This window comes from Triturus cristatus, chromosome 3_2 (assembly GCF_964204655.1).
Source record: "Triturus cristatus chromosome 3_2, aTriCri1.1, whole genome shotgun sequence".
NCBI classification, from domain to species: Eukaryota; Metazoa; Chordata; class Amphibia; order Caudata; family Salamandridae; genus Triturus; species Triturus cristatus.
This window is the reverse complement of record NC_140584.1, coordinates 404,958,537-404,975,989: the sequence shown is the minus strand read 5'-3', so window position 1 is coordinate 404,975,989 and position 17,453 is coordinate 404,958,537. Positions and strand designations below refer to the sequence as shown.

Here is a 17,453-nt window from a genome sequence, read left to right as displayed (position 1 = left end):
CCGTGACACTCCTCCACCACCGGATTCTCCCGCTCGGGGAGAGGGGATGACCTAGACAAGTAGTCTGCACTGCCGTTTTCCGACCCTTTGCGGTGTTTAAGGGAAAAGGAAAAGGAAAAGGGTTGGAGTGTGAGGAACCAACGGAGGACCCTTGGATTGTTGGAGATGTTGTGACTCATCCACTGGAGTGGGGCGTGGTCGGTGTATAATGTGAAGTGGCGACCCTCTAGATAATACCTTAACTTATCAACGGCCCACCTGATAGCAAGGCATTCCCGTTCAATCGTGGGATATCTCACCTCTCTTGGGAAGAGCTTTCTGCCGATGTATAATATTGGATGCTCCATCCCGTCAGCTAATACCTGGGAAAGGACCGCTCCCAGGCCGTGATTGGATGCATCCGTATGCAGGATAAATGGTTTAGAGAAGTCTGGGGAAGATAAAACGGGGCTGGAAGTGATTTCTTTTAAGTTGCTAAAGGCCTGTCTCATTTCTAAGGTGAGAGCCCTGAATATCTGGGGTTTTACGTTTTTCAGAAGGGTGTCTGTCAGGGGAGAGGCCAGCTCGGAAAAGTTCGGTATGAACCTCCTATAGTAGCCGATGAGGCCCAAGAAAGCTCTCATCTCCCTTTTGGTGGATGGGAAAGGAGTGTCCGTAATGGCTTTCACCTTCTCTTTCTGTGGGGCGATGAGACCATGTCCTAGGACATATCCCAAATAGTTCACTTCGTAATCCAACACTTTAGCTTGGGGCCAAGGCGGGTTTAGTCTTTACAAGCCAATCACTGTCTGGTCCTCGGCTGTCGGGATCTCTTTATCGCCGCGTTGTGATGTTCTCCTTTGCTTCTCCGGGTTCGCAGCTCGGCGAGGGTTCTCCGGGGCCGTACCAAACAAGGAGAAAAGCGAGTGTTAATATTCACATCCGCTTTTGACTTTACTTAGGGTATGGGAGTGAGGAGACCACACACGTGCATAGGTGAGGAAGGCGACCGTTCGTGAACTGGAGTGTAGTGCAGGGGGGGGGGGGTTTATGCTATATACACGGCAAGGCGGCGAGCGTCGGCGTCTAGTAGCGCCCTCTCTTCTCCCGCTTCCCGACCCAGCCCGAGAAACTATCCCGTACCTGGGATAGCCACGCTCCTCCGTGGGCGTGGCTCGGCGAAGCGTGGTTGCGGAGTCCTCTTGTCTCCGACTTCCCGTCCTCCGTGGGGCTCCCGCTGCTCGTACGCTGTTCGCTCTGCTCGTTTTCCCGCTGAAACTCCGTCTCTCCGTCGCTCTTCTCCTCTCTCCGGTGTCACCGCACATGGTGCTTCTCGCCTCTGTGAGTCTTATTGGCGGGTTGTTGCCAACGTCAGTATAGATGGCGGGGTTATCGGAAAAGGATTCCCAGTTAAAGGGACATGCTTCACCTTCTGAGAGTCCCGTAACTGAAGCTGTCCATGGATCATCCTGAGGGACACAAAGCACAGGGCCTGTCAGTTCGTGTGGTTTCCACCAGTCACCCCCTACGACGTTATTGTCCCCGCCGTCCCCGTGACAGGGAAATTTACAGCCTTTAACATCTTGCTCCTCATTCATTCCAGCAAGTGTTCCACCTGGCACATCGTCAGAATGGATCCCCTTCCTGTCGTGCATTTTGAAGGAGGCCCAGAGGAAAAGGAACTGCCCTGAGAAGGCATGGAGCCTCGACTAAATGTCTCTGATGCAAGGCCCTGCCTACACACAACCTGTAGGAGGAAGGCTCTGTGGTTTCACCCAGGAGTTGAAGATCATCACCTCCGAGTTGAAGATAATCACCTCCAGCAAATGAATATTAAAACCTAATCCAACATGGTTACTGCATAGACCTGGTAAACAGACCTTTAATTATATGACCACAGGCATGAAAAGCTGCGTTTACAGCAGGAAGTTAAAGACCTCAAACACAAGAGGACAGTAGAATAGGTATCACAAAGTATATTCCGTTTTATTTCCTTATTCCAGAATTTGATAAGATGCTCTTGCCAACATTAGATCTAATGGCTCATAAAGACACAAATTCTAGTTGAAGACGCTGCAGAAGGTCTTCCTGCTATTGGAAAAGTGAGACTATTTGGAAACTATAGACTTCAAAAATTCTCAACTTCACATACTAATGAACAGGAGGCACAAGAAGTTCCTGTGGTTTGTCGCAGACAAAATACATTATCAGTTTAGGGTGCTATTCTTTGTGAAACCCCAGGGAACAGGCTTTATCCCAAAGTGTCTTGCATTAGTGGCACTCCTTGCAAAGAAAGGGAATACAACGATTACCATATTTTGATGACTGGCTGGTATACTGTGCCAGGACATCGCACAAACTGTAGTAAGGACACTTCACAAACTGAGCGTCTCCCGGCACTTAAAAGAGAAAATCATCCTATGTCCAGAGAGGGAAACTGCGTTCCTGGAAGCAACACTAAATGGTGAAAAAGAGTCTCCAATGTAGCAAGGAGTCCAGACGTTGACAGAGCAAGCTTGTCTCTTCCAGAAGGGCCAGCACCCGACTGTGAGAACAATAGGTGGAATAAGGATCATGGTGGCTTCTTGCATATCCCTAAAATCCCATGCAAGAAACGCACCACTCCAGGAGTGGCTACGACGACAATGGTTACAACTAGTCAGGAGTAGACGGTTCAGTGGTTGCCAGAGCACACAAAGCTATACAGTTGGGTAATATCAACATTGTTGTTTTGAAAGGTCTTCCCACTGTAAACTCCCTACTCTAACCATCACAACAGACTCATCCCATAGGGGTGGGGAACTCACATGGGAAAAGCTAAACATTAGGGGCCTATGGACCCTAGAGGAAGCATTAAAGGGGTGGGAAAAGTGGGGCTAAGAGGGTAGGTCAGATAAAGATAGGCAACACTAACATCATGTTCTACCTAAAGAAAGAAAAAAAAAAGGGGGGTGACTGGACTAAATCTCGCATACTGTCCAAACTAGCTCAGGACATATGGAAGTGGGAAATGTGCTCTGCAGAGAAGAATAACATTAGTAACAATACGTATTCCAAGAGGTACAAAATACAGAAGCAGACGGCAAATGCTTCACACAAGTGGTAATTAAAGCAATAGTTAGAACAGGGCATCTTTGGGAGTGGGACCTATTTTCCCACTGAAGAAACTATAAAATGGCAAACCTTCACTTCCAGATATCCACACCACTGTTGGATGGGAAATGCCCTGTCGATAGATCAGTCAAAGTTTCTTTCCTCCCCCTGTTGATTTAACTGGTGATACACAAATGCAAGCAGGTAAAGATGGAACAAATTCTAACTATGCCTCCATGGGCCAGGCAATCATGGTTTTCAGACCAAATGAAATGGGCAAATGGAAAATGTCATAAGGTTGCCTGTGCTCCACCACCTGTTGACACAGTATAACCTAGAATTCAGTCATCTTGGTCTACCAGCAAGAGCCATGTAAAGTTTCAAAGAAGTAAGATGACCAACCCCCAAAAAGTGCTATACTGCAAAAGTGGAGCAGATTTATACACTGGCGTAATAGGAAAGGTCAGTCAGTCAAGTAATCTTTATTTCGGTCAAGGACCATCAAAGATACAAAATTACAGACAAATAAATGACCAATACACAAGGATAAAAAAACAGAATTATAAAAATTTCAGTTAAACAAATTATTTACAGTTAAAAAGCAGAGAAGAAAAAATTTAAAACAAGAGGAGAAATATAAATTTCCCTAGATTGTCAATAAAAGAAGGATCTCATGAATTTATAGGAAGGATTTTCTCCTACGCCACATGGCATTAATAAAGTGTGAAACCGAGAACTATGGGCGTGGAGGTGTTGATTTTAAAAGTGTTAAGTGCCTGTTGATAGTTGCTAACCCCAAGATTTCTGCAAATGGGGACAATCCAGCGATATCACATTAGCTTGTACCCAGTACAGAAAAAAAATACATGGGCGACAGACTCTTCCTTACGCTGGCAGGCCGGGCAATCCGAAGATTTGTCATTCGACCATTTACATGAGAAAGCCCTTAGTGGGAGTGTGCCGTATCTGAATTGAAGATACAGTTTCCACGCAGAGAGTGGCGCTACCTCATCGAGAAATGGCTCTGCTCTATAGACAGTTTTTTGATTGAGATAGTCTAGTGTAAGTGAACCCAGCCCAGGATTACTGACAATAGTCGAGATGTGATGAGTGCGGTGTAGAGCGACCAGGTCGGCATGAGAAATCTCAGCACGAAATGAGGCTGGGTTCGACCACAAACCTGGGATGCTCAGTTTCACACTTGCGTTCTTTATGAACGCAAACCAGGGCAGTTTATGGGTTCCCGCTAGTGACAGCAGCTCTTGGGTTTCAAGTCTGAAGTGCAACAATTCCGGGGTAAGCCAGAGTCTACGCCAGTATAATAGAGGGCGTAAGGTAGCTACTTCAATAGATCTAATGCCCAGGTCCATTCTGATGGGAATGAGAGGGGTACTAGAAGGTAGAGCCAACAATGATCTAAGGAGTAAGTTTTCCGCCCTGGAGATGTCAATCGAAGAATGGCCCCAGAGTTCAGCGCCATACAAAATGGCGCCGCGTGCTTGACTTCTATATATTTCCGCGACCGGAGTAACTGGCTTGATGGAAGACTCTCTATGGAGCCTTAGTATACCCCCTGTGGTTTGTGCCAGTCTTAATTTGGCTTTAGCCAGTTGGGGACCCCACTCCATTCTGTCTGTCAGAGTGATGCCCAGATATTCAAACACGGTGACCCTGTCGAGTACCATACCATTCAGAGAGGGATTGGGATATCTGGTCTTTGGTGGATTGCAGACCATAAATTTGTGTTTTTGCTTATTAATCTCCAAACCCCTTATGTGGCAGAAGTTGGCAAAACTGTCCAGGGCACGCTGAATGCCCATAGGCGGTTTAGAAAGCAGGAGGGTGTCTGCAAACATTAATGCAACCACCTGATCATTAAATAGTTTTGGGGCATCGATGTCTTTAGCCTTTTTAAGGTGGGTGATGAGTGCGTTCACAAAGAGACAGAATAGAGTGGGTGCCAGGACACAGCCCTGACGTACTCCTCTCGCTACTGGAAACCTAGGTGTTAGAGCACCCTGTTTGCCACTTCTAACTTGAGCGAAGTTGTCCATGATGTTAAGAGGATTAACGGGAACCCCCATATCCTCCAGCACTGCCCATAGAATGTGGCGTGGAACCAGGTCAAAGGCAGATTTGAGATCAACAAAAATTAGGTAGAGACTGCCCCCCTCTACTTTGACGGTTTTCCAGTGTAAGAGTAAGAGCCTGTGTAACTGGTCTACCGTAGATATCTTATCCCGGAAACCTGCCTGGTAGCAGCTGAGAATCGAATGGTCAGCCATCCAAACCTGGAGCCGATCGAGTAGTATACGTGAGAAAAGTGTCTGGCTAACATCGATCAGGCTGATCGGGCGGTAATTGACCGGGAGTAAGGGCGAACCCTTTTTAAAAATAGGAATGTTCTCAGCTCCTAGCCAGGTATCCGGGAGTTTGGCACCCATAATTATAGCATTATATAAATAGCAGAGGTAAGGAACCCAGATCGCGGCTTCATCCTTATAGAGATCACCGGGGATGTTATTGAGCCCGGGGGCCTTACCGGCAGGAAGCCTCTTTATGGCAGATTCAACCTCTGCTGGAGTGACTCTAAAGTAAGAGGCTTTAGTCGGTGAGGAAGTAGGGCTAGGTAGGGAGCATGCTAATATATTCACCACATTCTGGGACGGACTCTGAGAGGAAGAGTTGGTGGTTGGATGGGAGACAGATGGAGGAGAATACAGAAGTTGGTAGTGTTCAATCCATTTCTCTGGGGCTATATTAGGGTAGTCTGCTCTATAGCCAGTCCCACTTCCATTTCTGATTAGTGACCAGAATTCCCTAATATCCCGGTTCCCGAGTGCTGATTTTATAGCGTCCCATTTGTTGTTGACCCAGTTCTGTTTGGCCTCATTTAACACTGTTTTATAGTGGTCTCTTTTGCCTAATCAGTGATCTATTGAGAGTTTTGATAGCGACCAAGAGTGCCCCTTTTGCGGTCTTGCAATTTTGATCGAACCATGTGCACCCCTCCAGCCTAGTCAGCCACCTCTGGGATAATACGACTCGCCCTGGGGTATGTGGCCAGCCTGTGCAGGATCGTGCCATTTTTGTCCCCCCAACCATCGATTCTTGGCAGCGAAGACCTCCACAGGAGCTTAGCTGCATCCAGAGATAACTGTCTAATTTCGTCCCGATGATGGGCAAGCTGACGGGCTTGGGCGACATCATCTGATGTGGATAGTAGCTGTTCCAGGCGGAGTGCCTACGCCTCCTTGGATGAGATCTCCTGCAAAGGCGCCTGTCTCTAGATCCTTAGCTGCCCTTTAGCGACACCCCGTATGGCCGCCTTCCCTGCCTTCCGTAGGGTACCCGGGGAGGCTACAGAACCCTCATTATTAGCGAAGTTTTGTTTAAGCTCCTTCCCCACCACTTTTTTAAAAACTATCTTAGAGGAACCAGGCGTTCATCCTCCATGTTCGGTGGGCCGAAGGAGGGGGAGCCCCAGTGCTTAGGAGTACTGGAGAGTGATCGGAAATGCCTCTGGGCAGAATGCGGACATCTAAGATCGCATCTATACGCGAATGTGTGTGGTGGGCCGTGGCGGTATGTGTGAATTGAGTGGTGCGGGGGTGCCATGTGCGCCATGCATCGCATAGTCCCAGGGATTCGGACCAACTCTTAAGTTTCGCGCCCGCGCCGTGCGAGCAGCAGAGGGAGAACCCATTGTGTCAAGGGCCGGGGCCAGAACCGCATTAAAGTCACCCGCCACAACCATGTTGCACACAGGCGTATTATGTAGCAGGGCAGCAGTGTGCGCAAGTGTGGACGTGAGCATCGAGGGGGAGCATATACTGACATGAGGGGAGCCAGCCAGTGAGCCAGAAACTGTCACAGACTATCCTTGAGGATCATGAATCACTTGGGGAAAGTACGAAGGGCAGGGTGCGCCTCAGGAGGATGGCCATCCCTCGTGAGCCCCTGGAGAAGCCGGAGTGCCATACTCTGCCGTAGCGAGCCAAGAAGGGGCAGCAGTTAGCTAAGAGGTGCGGTTCCTGAAGCATAAGAAGATCTGTGTAGACGCTGCACATGTCTTAGAACCGCTGTGCGCTTGTGCCAATCTAGCAGACCATTGACGTTCCACAACAACACGTGGAGAGATGCCCTAGGTGTAGTATTAGCGATCATGGTAGGTGTTACCTTGTCCAGGACATGCAGTCTGATGGGGGTATGTAGTGGCGCGTGGGAGTCCGCATCGATATGAGCATTCGTTTGCTATAAGAGCAAATCCTGTCTTAATCAAAATAGCCTGTCATTCCTTGGTAGCTGAAACCAAAACAAACAACAAAAATAACAATATAGGGAAAAAAACATTCCCAAACTTGCCCCCCCCCCCCCCCCCCCCCTACACTTTGGGAACGGAAGCATCTGTCGACCCCCGTAGAGGGCGCTCCTCCGTTGCCCAGGTCCAGGCCTCCGTCGGGTTGTCGAAGAACAATATCTTGTTTGCGAACACCACACGCAGGCGACCTGGGAAGAGGAGCCGATACTGAATGTTAAGTGCCCGCAACTTCTGCTTGACCTCCCCAAAAGAGCGGCGCTGGCCCTAGACCTCACGGGTGTAGTGTGTGAAGATCATGATGGGGGAGGGGCGAGGGGGGGGGTGTTTCATGATAGAGCCGCTGCTGCTTGCGGGCTTCAGACAGGATGGCATCGCGATCTTTGAAATTAAGAGCATGCATTATGATAGGGCGAGAAGGTGCACCTGGCTCCGGCCAGGGGGCCAAGGATCGGTGGGCCCGCTCAATCGCGAATCAAAGAGAAAGAGAGCCCCATGACTTCAGCCACTTTTCCAGGAATCCACCGCCTGGCCCTGCTCCACCCCCTCCGGAAATCCCACCAGGCAGAGGTTGTTGTGGCAGGACCTATTTTCTGTGTCCTCTGCCCCACGATGCAATTCCTGAGTGTGCGACTGGAGTCGGGCCAGCTGACCCTTGAGCTGTTGGACATAGTCTTCCACATTGGAGATCCGGGCTTCAGTCTCTTTAATCCGGGCAGTTGAGCTGCGGAGGTCCTGCCGGATGAGCGTCATGTCCACTCACACTTCTGCGATCTTACCCTCCACCCGAGGGCCTCCAGTTCTCCAGGAACGCCCACCATCTCGTTTTTAAGGCGACTTGGTGAACTCCAGGTCCGTTCAACACAGGATCCCTAGTTGCAAATTACAGAGTAGTGACGAGAACAAACCTGCATTTTATCCCAAAAGGGTATTTTTATGTTTACCAAGCCATAAACCCAACTGCATTTTTTTCAGTAGCCTAATACTCTGGCATAAAGAGCCATATACATGCTGGATGTTAGAAGGGCAATTATGTACTACTTCTAAAAGACAAAACTATTTGGAATGGGAGACCAGTTTTTCACCTTCCTTGCACAAGCAGGCAAATGTTTACCTGTTATTAAAGGAAACATTGCGAGATCGGTAGTCTAGACATGGCACAAAATTGTGGGCATGCCATAGTTGGAAAAGGCAAACACTCTGTAAGGAGGAAGGAAGCAACACCACGAACGTACCCTTAAATGATTTCTGAATGGCAACCACATGGTTGTTTGTGTACACCTTTACAAAACATTAGTGTGCCATTCAAGCTAGTAAAAAGGCTCAGGTGGGATTAAGTGTACTAAAAGCTGTTTGCAAAAACAGTGTTAATCCCAGCCTCCCAAGGTAAAAGAATACTACTACTACTATTACTACTACTACATCCGTGCAGAACATGGAAATCCAGAAAAGATTTACACTGCAAAACGAAATGTTTCTTTTATTTTTTATGGTAGGATCTGTTTTGCAGGAGAATAATTTTTGGGATTAATCGGCAATCCTGCCACCGCCCCAGATTATGTGAATTTGCACAGAAGAAATAAGCAAAGTAGAGGGAAGCGTAGGAGACCGTACAAGGAAGTAAGCAGAAAGGGGGAGGGGGGCAAAGAATACAACGTGACAAGTATGTTGGGAATATTCTGGGGTGTAAATGGTTCTACAACAAAAAAGAGAATCCATTCCAGACTCAACCACTAGATGGCAGAATAAAGCACAGTATGTGAATCCAAAAGTTCTTCAAGCTCAAAATTAGTCCGAGAGGTGAGTAACCATTTTGTCATTTCCTGCTATCCTGGGTTGGTTGAAGGTGTACTGACTCCGTGATAAAATGAGATTTGATGGATCCAGGGATGCAAATGAGGGATTAGTGGATCCCTGAACCGGTACTATGCACATGGTGGTGATTGATTGGTGCAGTATATGTAAACAGCTAGATGAATAGCGCAGGGAATATGAAAATTCGGATGCTCTAGAGGGGTCGAAAGATTATCTGAAAATCCATAGTTAAATGTTCTCTAGGTACACTGGTCTTAAAAGCTGCCATTTTTCCCACTGTTAAGTTTATTCTGCAATCATTTTTAAACTGTTTCTGCAATCAAGTTTGCACCCAGACTCTGCAATCTAAGTTGTTTAGACAGCTTATTTTATAATAATTGTGTTAAATTGTATGATCTGTATTTTAATAGGTGCTTTTTTTTTTTTTGGCAGCTCTAGGTCCCGTTCAAGGTCCTACTCTCCATCCCACAATCGAGAACGGAACTATCCCAGAGTGTACCAAAACCGTGATAACTTTAGAGGAAATAACCGGGGGTACAGGAGACCGTACTATTTCCGCAACAGAGGAGGAAGGGGATTTTACCCACGAGGTCAATATAACCGTGGGGGCTATGTCAACTACAACAGACCGAATTGGCAAAACTACAACCGCCAGCCCTACAGCCCTCGTCGAGGCAGGTCCCGCTCTAGAACCCCGAAGAGACGATCTCCTTCTCCAAGGTCTAGAAGTCATTCAAGAAATTCTGACAAATCATCCTCTGAAAGATCACGACGGTCTTCTTCATCCAAATCCTCCTCTTCGAATCCCAGCATAGTGGAATCATCCAAACGCAAGTCCAGGAAGGAAAAGAAAACTAGGTCCAAAGACAAACGAGCATCTCTTCAAACTACAGGAGAAGATGATTCTAAGGAGACTTCTTTGTCTGGTGGTGGTGAACCAAATTCCAAAGCCGAAACCTCCAAAGATTGGCAGGATATTTCATACGACACAAGTCCAATTGCACAACATAGTCCCGAACGAGCACCCACCCTGAAGAGCTCAGTTCAATCTGTGGTGGTGAGGCGCTCTCCCCGCCCAAATCCCTTGCAAAAAAGCCCCCCTTCACCACAGGGAGGTCCTCCACCAAGCGGTTCGTCTTTCCGGGCACTTTCTCGACAGAGTCCATTTGACCACAATACATCTGGTATGAGTCCTCCTAAGAAGGCCCCCCTCAGCAAAACCTCACCAACAATAAGTTCACTATATGGTAATCCGAAGGATGAGGGGAGACCAGGTGATGCAGGACCATATTCAAAGAGGTATATGGTGTATTTTATCCTTCACTGTTTTTGCTATTATTTTACCAGTTTAGTTTTGTCGTATGTTTAATTAGACTATTGGTGCTTTGCTTGTACTCCTATTTTGAAAGAAATTAGGAAATATTTCCTAGTAGAGTAGTTTGGATCTCAGTTAGAAATGCTTAGGGGATCAGTAAAATGCTTGTAAAATGTAAACTTCTGACACTATTTTACTTGTTTGCCTTAAATCAAATGTGGCAATTGCGCGTGCAGCATATGCACTCCTGGAGATAACATGTGCACACACTCCCTCACCGTCTCTAGTTGTGCTTGGACATTGCAAGTTTGCCTCTTAAGAACATTCTACAGACTATACGCATCTTAGCTAACTCTAGCAAACCTACCGTTCAAGAATGTTATGCAACTAAATTGAAAAGATTGATCCATTATTGCTATAATTTAATCAACTGTTAATGGCCACAGTGCAAACTTATATACTTGTTACTTACGCAGAATATAATGCTTGTATACTCTTGTGTGTGCACAGATGGTGGCTATATCGGTTTACTTGCATAACCAACATCAGTCCTTTAAGATTTCGGTTGTCACAAACTTTATGGAAGGCTTAAGGTAATACCCACTATGCTTCCTACATTATCCTAATTCGACTTGCGGTACATCCTTTTGAGCCCCTAATTCTTACCTTCTGCAGTTTCTCTCAGGAAAGGTTTTCTTCTAGCGGTCACTTTCTTGTGCAGAGTAAGTGCACTGCAGGCTTTGTTAGTTGAAGAACTTTTTATCCAGGTCTATAAATGGTTATGTTTAGCGAACAACTTTCTGTAGTTTATCCTTATTATGTAATCGGATTGAATTGCCTTTTTGGTCACAGTGGCTTGCGGAAAGGACTGTACCTTTTTAAAAAAAATTGTTTTAGTTAAGTGCCACCATGTTACATATTTTTCATACCCAGTTTGTCGGGTAAACAAGCCACTACTTCTTATAGTTTCCCCTAGCACACTCGGAAAAGGCAATTTCTAAAGTGGTCATGTAAGGGGGATTGTAAGATGTATTCAGTGTGTTGTGCTAAAAATGCATTAACCATTCCTATTAGAACACATTCGGCTCATTAGAAAGGTGCTAGAATTGACTTTGTGTTAACATTTCCTAGCAGGCACCTGGAAATCAGTCACTTGGTCATCTAGCCACACATTTAGTGAATACTATGGTTTGGGCACTTATGCACAACAAGCCTAAGTCTGACAAAGTGTGCTCAAAACAGTGTTCCAGACACCCATCGTTGTTGTTACTGTTTGCAGGTCACTGCATTTGGGGGGATTGAGTACAGTTTAGTAGCCTGTGCACACCATGTGATCCAGAAATAGAAAATCTTACTTGTGTGTAATAATTAGTTTGTAGCATGTAGTGCTATAGATTCATATGCATTGTGCCTGCCTCCCTTGATGGAAACATGCAGTAGTAAATATGATAACACCTAAAAAGGAAAATCAGTAGGAGGTTGAGTTTATTTTGGAACATTGTGAGTTTCAGGGGAGCTATCACAACTCTCTTCCAGAACGAAATTGCAATGTTCTAGCACAACACATGATTTTGGTTCTGGGCACAGTATGCGAATCTACAACTACAAGCTTAAAATGTTATAGGTAAACAACACTTTCATTGTTCTATTTAAGTTCTCCTCAATTACACATTCTCTAGTCGCCAGAATACCATCTTTTACCTGAACCTCTGTGGCGCTTGCAGAAAGAAGCAAGTTTAAAGTAGCCTTTTCTTAATTTATACCGTACTCCCCCCCCCCCCCCCCCCCCCCCCCCACACACTTGTCCCAGACTGTGGATTTGCTTTGTTATAGGCAGTATTTATCACACAATCAATTTATTAGGCAGGATGCAAGGAAAAAGTCTGTTTGTATCCCCCTTTGTTGGGTGGGGTTTCCTTGTTGTTGTGCCTCTCCTTAGAAGCGGTGTGTTGTAGTTTTGTTTTGATTGGTCTTCAGAACTCAAATTCACTTGTCTGTAGTGTGGTTGGCTTAATTCTCCTATCTGTTTCTGACAGTTGACTTAGATGAGGGTGGTATTAAGTTCTTGGGGTGGACAGCATCTTATGGTGATATGTTCAGATCTGAAATTAATTCAAGGTGGCTGAGAAAGTGGCCTGACTAAGAAGGAATATGTAATCCAAGGATTCCATAGCTTAATAGTGAAATGCAAGCTCTTATCTAGATAAGAGACCTTGGCTAAAACCATTTGTGTCCAATAAAAGGGTTGTCTTCCCATTCCATGGCCCTCCACCGTGTTGCTTAGGTGGAACCTCTAGGTGCAGGTATTAGCAAATAACTCTCACAAGGAAGTGCAGATTTCCAAGACTTAGTATTCTGTGGTGCCAGATTCGGTTTGGAGAGGGTGCTATTTTCTTAGAATTCTACAGAACCAGGCTTGAAGCATTATTTACTTGATCAGGCTTGTGAATCCTAACTAAGTACAAAATGCTTTCTGTACTGTTAACCCACAAACACCCTATTTCTACTCCGTTTGCTTGAGGTACCTTTCAAGCAAGGCTTCCTTATTTAAACCTATACAATGTCCGTACCAAAACCACTTTCGAAATGTTCTAGTTTTCCTGGAAGACCAAGGGAGCAAGTCAAATTGGAAAAGTCCAAATACTATCATTCACTGGTGTTTTTCAGTTACTCTTTCTAACAAGCATTGGCATTGCCAATAGGTCTCGCTTTTGGGACCGTATAAGTAGTTAGTTATGCAGCACAATTTCCTTGGTGCAACATCAACTGTTGCATGGGTAAACACTTATAAGGTCCCAAAAGCGAGACCTATTGGCTATGCCAATGCTTGTTATATTAGTCTAATTGGTTCATTTGATGTCACCAAGCTCACAAATCCCAGAATGCATCAGGTTGTAAAATGAGTCCACTATTAGAACATGGTATGCCTGGTGACAGCTTCCTATCCTTGAATATCAGCCCAGAATCCAGGCACAAGTACAATTAGTGAGAATAATCATTTTCAGATGGAAGCACATACATCCAGTTTGTATATTCCAGGGAAAACGTTTTATGCCGCATTGTAATCTAGGCCACTTGAACTACACTACACGATTCTATTGCCATGACATTGTCCATCTAATTAGAGTTACCGCAATTGCCCTATAAGCCTCCATCTTCTACATATTTTGCAAATTACAACAAAAAATGTTGCCAGTTCAAGGGGATGAAAATATACTTTTTTTACGCAGCTGGTGGTAGAGCGCAGTAGCGGACCTGTTGGAAAAATTAAGTTGCCACCTTGTTGTATTCAGGTATTAAACGATTATAAAGAGATTAAATTTGGGCCCTGTGGTAATGTGTTAAAATTACAACATTATGGAATAATAGTGCATCAGAATGTATCTCAATTTGACACATAATTTGTATTCTCATGCCTCAGAGAAAAACAGTATGATGCTTCATTGCTGCACAATTCCACAGGTCCTCGCTATAGTATACTCTAAAGGCAACGCTACTTCGTGAGTTGGTACAAGAGACACATCACCCAAATCATTTTACCATCACGACAATCTTTTTCACCTGTAAATACTCATCGGAGAGCTGTAAAGGCTGTTTAGTTTATATTCATGATGGAACAGCCTTTTGCCACGAAGGGATGATGTCCGGCAGGTGCGCAGGCACGCATTGCCTCCCACTGTCCTGTTCGTGTGCACTGAAGCATCTCTTACCGTCCTAGTATGTCAGCACGCACTGACGCCTCACTGCGTTCGCTGCCACCGCTTGGGTCTGTGGACTGCCAGCTGCACTGCTGGCCTCGCGCTAGGCTTATGAGAGAGGAGAAAGCAAGAAAGGACGGATTTAAGTTTCCGCCAAGGAAACTCCTCCCATATCCAGAGTGGGTGCCGGCTGCTTCGTCTGAGAGCGGATTGCCCCAGTAATGTTCGGTTTATTTACGCTGGCAATGACGTGGTCTTCCTGCAGATCCCTCCCATCATTCTGTCTGCGTTGTTGGCGGCTGGAGCGTAGGGGGTGTTTTTGAAGGCACTGGTTGTGAGTAGCGAGCTCGACTCCGTGGACACACTGTGTGCTTGTTGGCGTATCATCTCCTCCTGTTCCAATAAATACTTGGCGTCAAGCGGAGATCTTACTCATGCAAGGAGTGAGGAGCAGAGTGGGGGCCAAGGCATGTGTGAAAGTTAATTGAGGTGCGCGCGACGGCAAAAGCAGGCTGGCGAGTGGTGTGCGATGTGCGCGCACCATGACGAGAGAGGAAAGCCAGATGGCACCTCTGCTCGTCATTGCGCGTGTAACCGCACACTCTATGCCAGCCAAAAGCGTGTGGTCGGACTTTTAAAAGCCCACTTACTAAATGTCTTGCCGAGCAGCGCATGTGCTGGCTCAGGCGAGACCTAATAAAGTGCCAGTACTAAAGGTTATTTCTCAACCTTGGTACTTTCGGTTTCGGAGGCAATGTTTGTTGCATGTGTAGCTACAGGTCATTCCCTGTGCACACTCCTGTTTTCTAGTGTTAGGTTCTGATGATTACAAGACTTTCTTTAAATGAGTTTTGTTTTCAAGTTGACTCGTTGTACCTCTTACTGAGCCCCACAATGCAATATGAGAAACTCCATCAGATTGCTTTTTCCACCATTGAGCTTGGTCACTCTTAAACTGCTTGTTCACCATTCAAACGAGAACATGGAAAATCTATCAGAGAACTTTAAGGTCTCAAAGTCCACGTAAGCCACACAGGTGACACTGACTGTGATGACATCCATTGAGTTGAGGACGAAAGAGCAGATCTTATGAGTGATTGGTTTGGGAGAGGTATGGGCAATTCTTTATTTAAAATGTGCCCCTCCTGCAAAAGTATGTTCCTGTGTACCTGCTCATGTGTAACATTTTTAAATCTAAAAATACAATTTGATACAACTAGACTGGTGGTTGGTGCACTAGTCAGAAATGGAGCGCCAGGCTCTCTAAAGTCCCCGTGTGGAGTGGTAGCTGAGGCCTACAAGTCTGACGATAGGGGGAGGACCATCCTGTACACTGGAGTAACAAAAGAAGCAGTCTTATTTCGATGTTTGCCAAAAACTGACTCCTGCAACCTGTATCTCCAGGGCTCCTGCTGAAATCCACGTTCGGGACAAAGACTACATTTCAGGTCTCTGGGGTTGACTCCTAAGGATTGACCTCAACACCCCAGACTTCAAGAGGATACCCACCTACATATAGAGGAACTTCCTTTTGGGAACCTGACTTGAAAAAAGTCAACTCAGAGTAACTGCACTGAAAGTGTCTTACCGTGTCCAAATAATTGCCCTGAAAAAGTTATAACGGTCAGCATCGCCCAACATACTGGAGAGCTCTTGGTGCTGAAAGATTAAGTCTGCTGCAGAAGGAGGTGGCGCCTCTGGATTCTCAGAGCAGAGAGGAATCTGAAGGCTGAGGAAGTGTCAAAAGCTCCTTAAAGGTGAATTGGACTTCACAGCGTGCAAGACGTCCGTGCCATGCCCACAAACTGAAGAAAAAGGTTCTGAAATGGCAGATGTTGGGCAAAGAACTATAAGCATAGGTCAACATAGTATATTATTGCTAGGCCTTGTGGTATACCAGCCCTTCCAAAGAAACGCAGACTCCTATTTGAAGAGGGAATTTTTAGGATTTTTCCAATTCCTAAGCAAATGAAGCCACACATTGCAGCTACTTTTATCACCACCAGTGTCGCCACAGTCAGTATTCTTGAGATGCTGGTGAGGGAACTTAACTGTCCTCAATCTCCAAAATCCCTTTTGCTGGTACCAACTGATCAGCAAGACGACGTATGGCACGATTTGGTAGACACATAGCAAAGCGGTAATGGCCTATTTAGTACTGTCGTCCCCACCAGATGGCACCAAAATATTTGTGGTTATTGGGAGGGTGGCAGCACTTTACAAAGTCACTATGTATGTAAAGAGACTTCCTCGATGAAACTTGCTCAAAAACAGAAAAGCCTTGTTTAAGATCGTATAGTGGCAATGCCAAAAGTGGAATAGAAGTTTGTGTGCAATCTTGCAGAGAACCAGGTATACATCACCTCAAAATAAGGAGAACAAAAATATAGATGCAGTGGGGAAAACAGTAGTTGCATCTCACTGGCTCTATGCACATTTCTGGGCCTATTAGCTAGGTGTAAGAAATTAGAACACTAGCAGTGGGTAACTACCCACCTAGGAATAATCACAAGCCATGTTGGGGTGGACCCTCAACGTCACAAAATTAACATGATCTCAACCCCCTAGTAGGGTTGAGACTTAGCAAACAGGTTTATCTTGGGGCGATGGCGATGTGTAAAGTATTTATGCAACGCACAAACTGTAATAGTCAAAATGCAGCGTCTATTCCAAACCGTATTCACTCTCAAAGCATCCCTTGGGTGTTTACGAAAGAGATGGCGGTTGTCACAGCCCATCTTTGAAGGTCGGACATACCAGTATTCCCATACCTCGAAGACTGGCTGTTGAAAGCAGACACCAGTCTGTTGTGGACCACCTCTGGATAGCAGTGCACCACTTGTCATTTGGGTTCACTGTCAACGCGCAGAGGTCCCTCCTGACTATCTCACAGACTCCCATTCACAAGGGCAATCCTGGAGTAGAGGTCGGGGGTTTTCCTTCTCAGTAACCAGTCTAGGACATTTGGGGTACGGTCCTGATGTTTCAGGCTTGGCTCCAGATATTGGTAAGAGCAGTCATTGGTTTCTTTGGTCCCTTAGCCTTGTGTAACCTTCTCCTCTGCTATGCCAGGTAGCACTTGCCAGCTTTGCAATAGAATTTGAAGTTCGGTGTACTCTGTTTCATGAAAATAGTACTGATTCTATTTAGGTCTCCTAGCACATGGCTCGTTTTGCAGTTGTGGCTGCTCGCCGCATGTAGTTCAGCAGCAGGCCCCCTTGTGAGCCATTCGTCT

The 17,453-nt window shown here is 45.9% G+C and overlaps 1 protein-coding gene across 8 annotated transcripts in view; it reads left to right on the top strand.

The window, feature by feature from the left end:
- The window catches only part of THRAP3 (thyroid hormone receptor associated protein 3), a 257,145-nt gene that overhangs the window by 88,164 nt on the left and 151,528 nt on the right, over positions 1-17,453 (top strand). For all 8 annotated transcript variants that reach the window (XM_085647945.1, XM_085647942.1, XM_085647943.1 and 5 more), the window contains one exon: positions 9,638-10,504. In XM_085647945.1, coding sequence (XP_085504071.1) covers positions 9,638-10,504 — 867 coding nt within the window. The remainder of the gene's footprint in view (positions 1-9,637; positions 10,505-17,453) is intronic.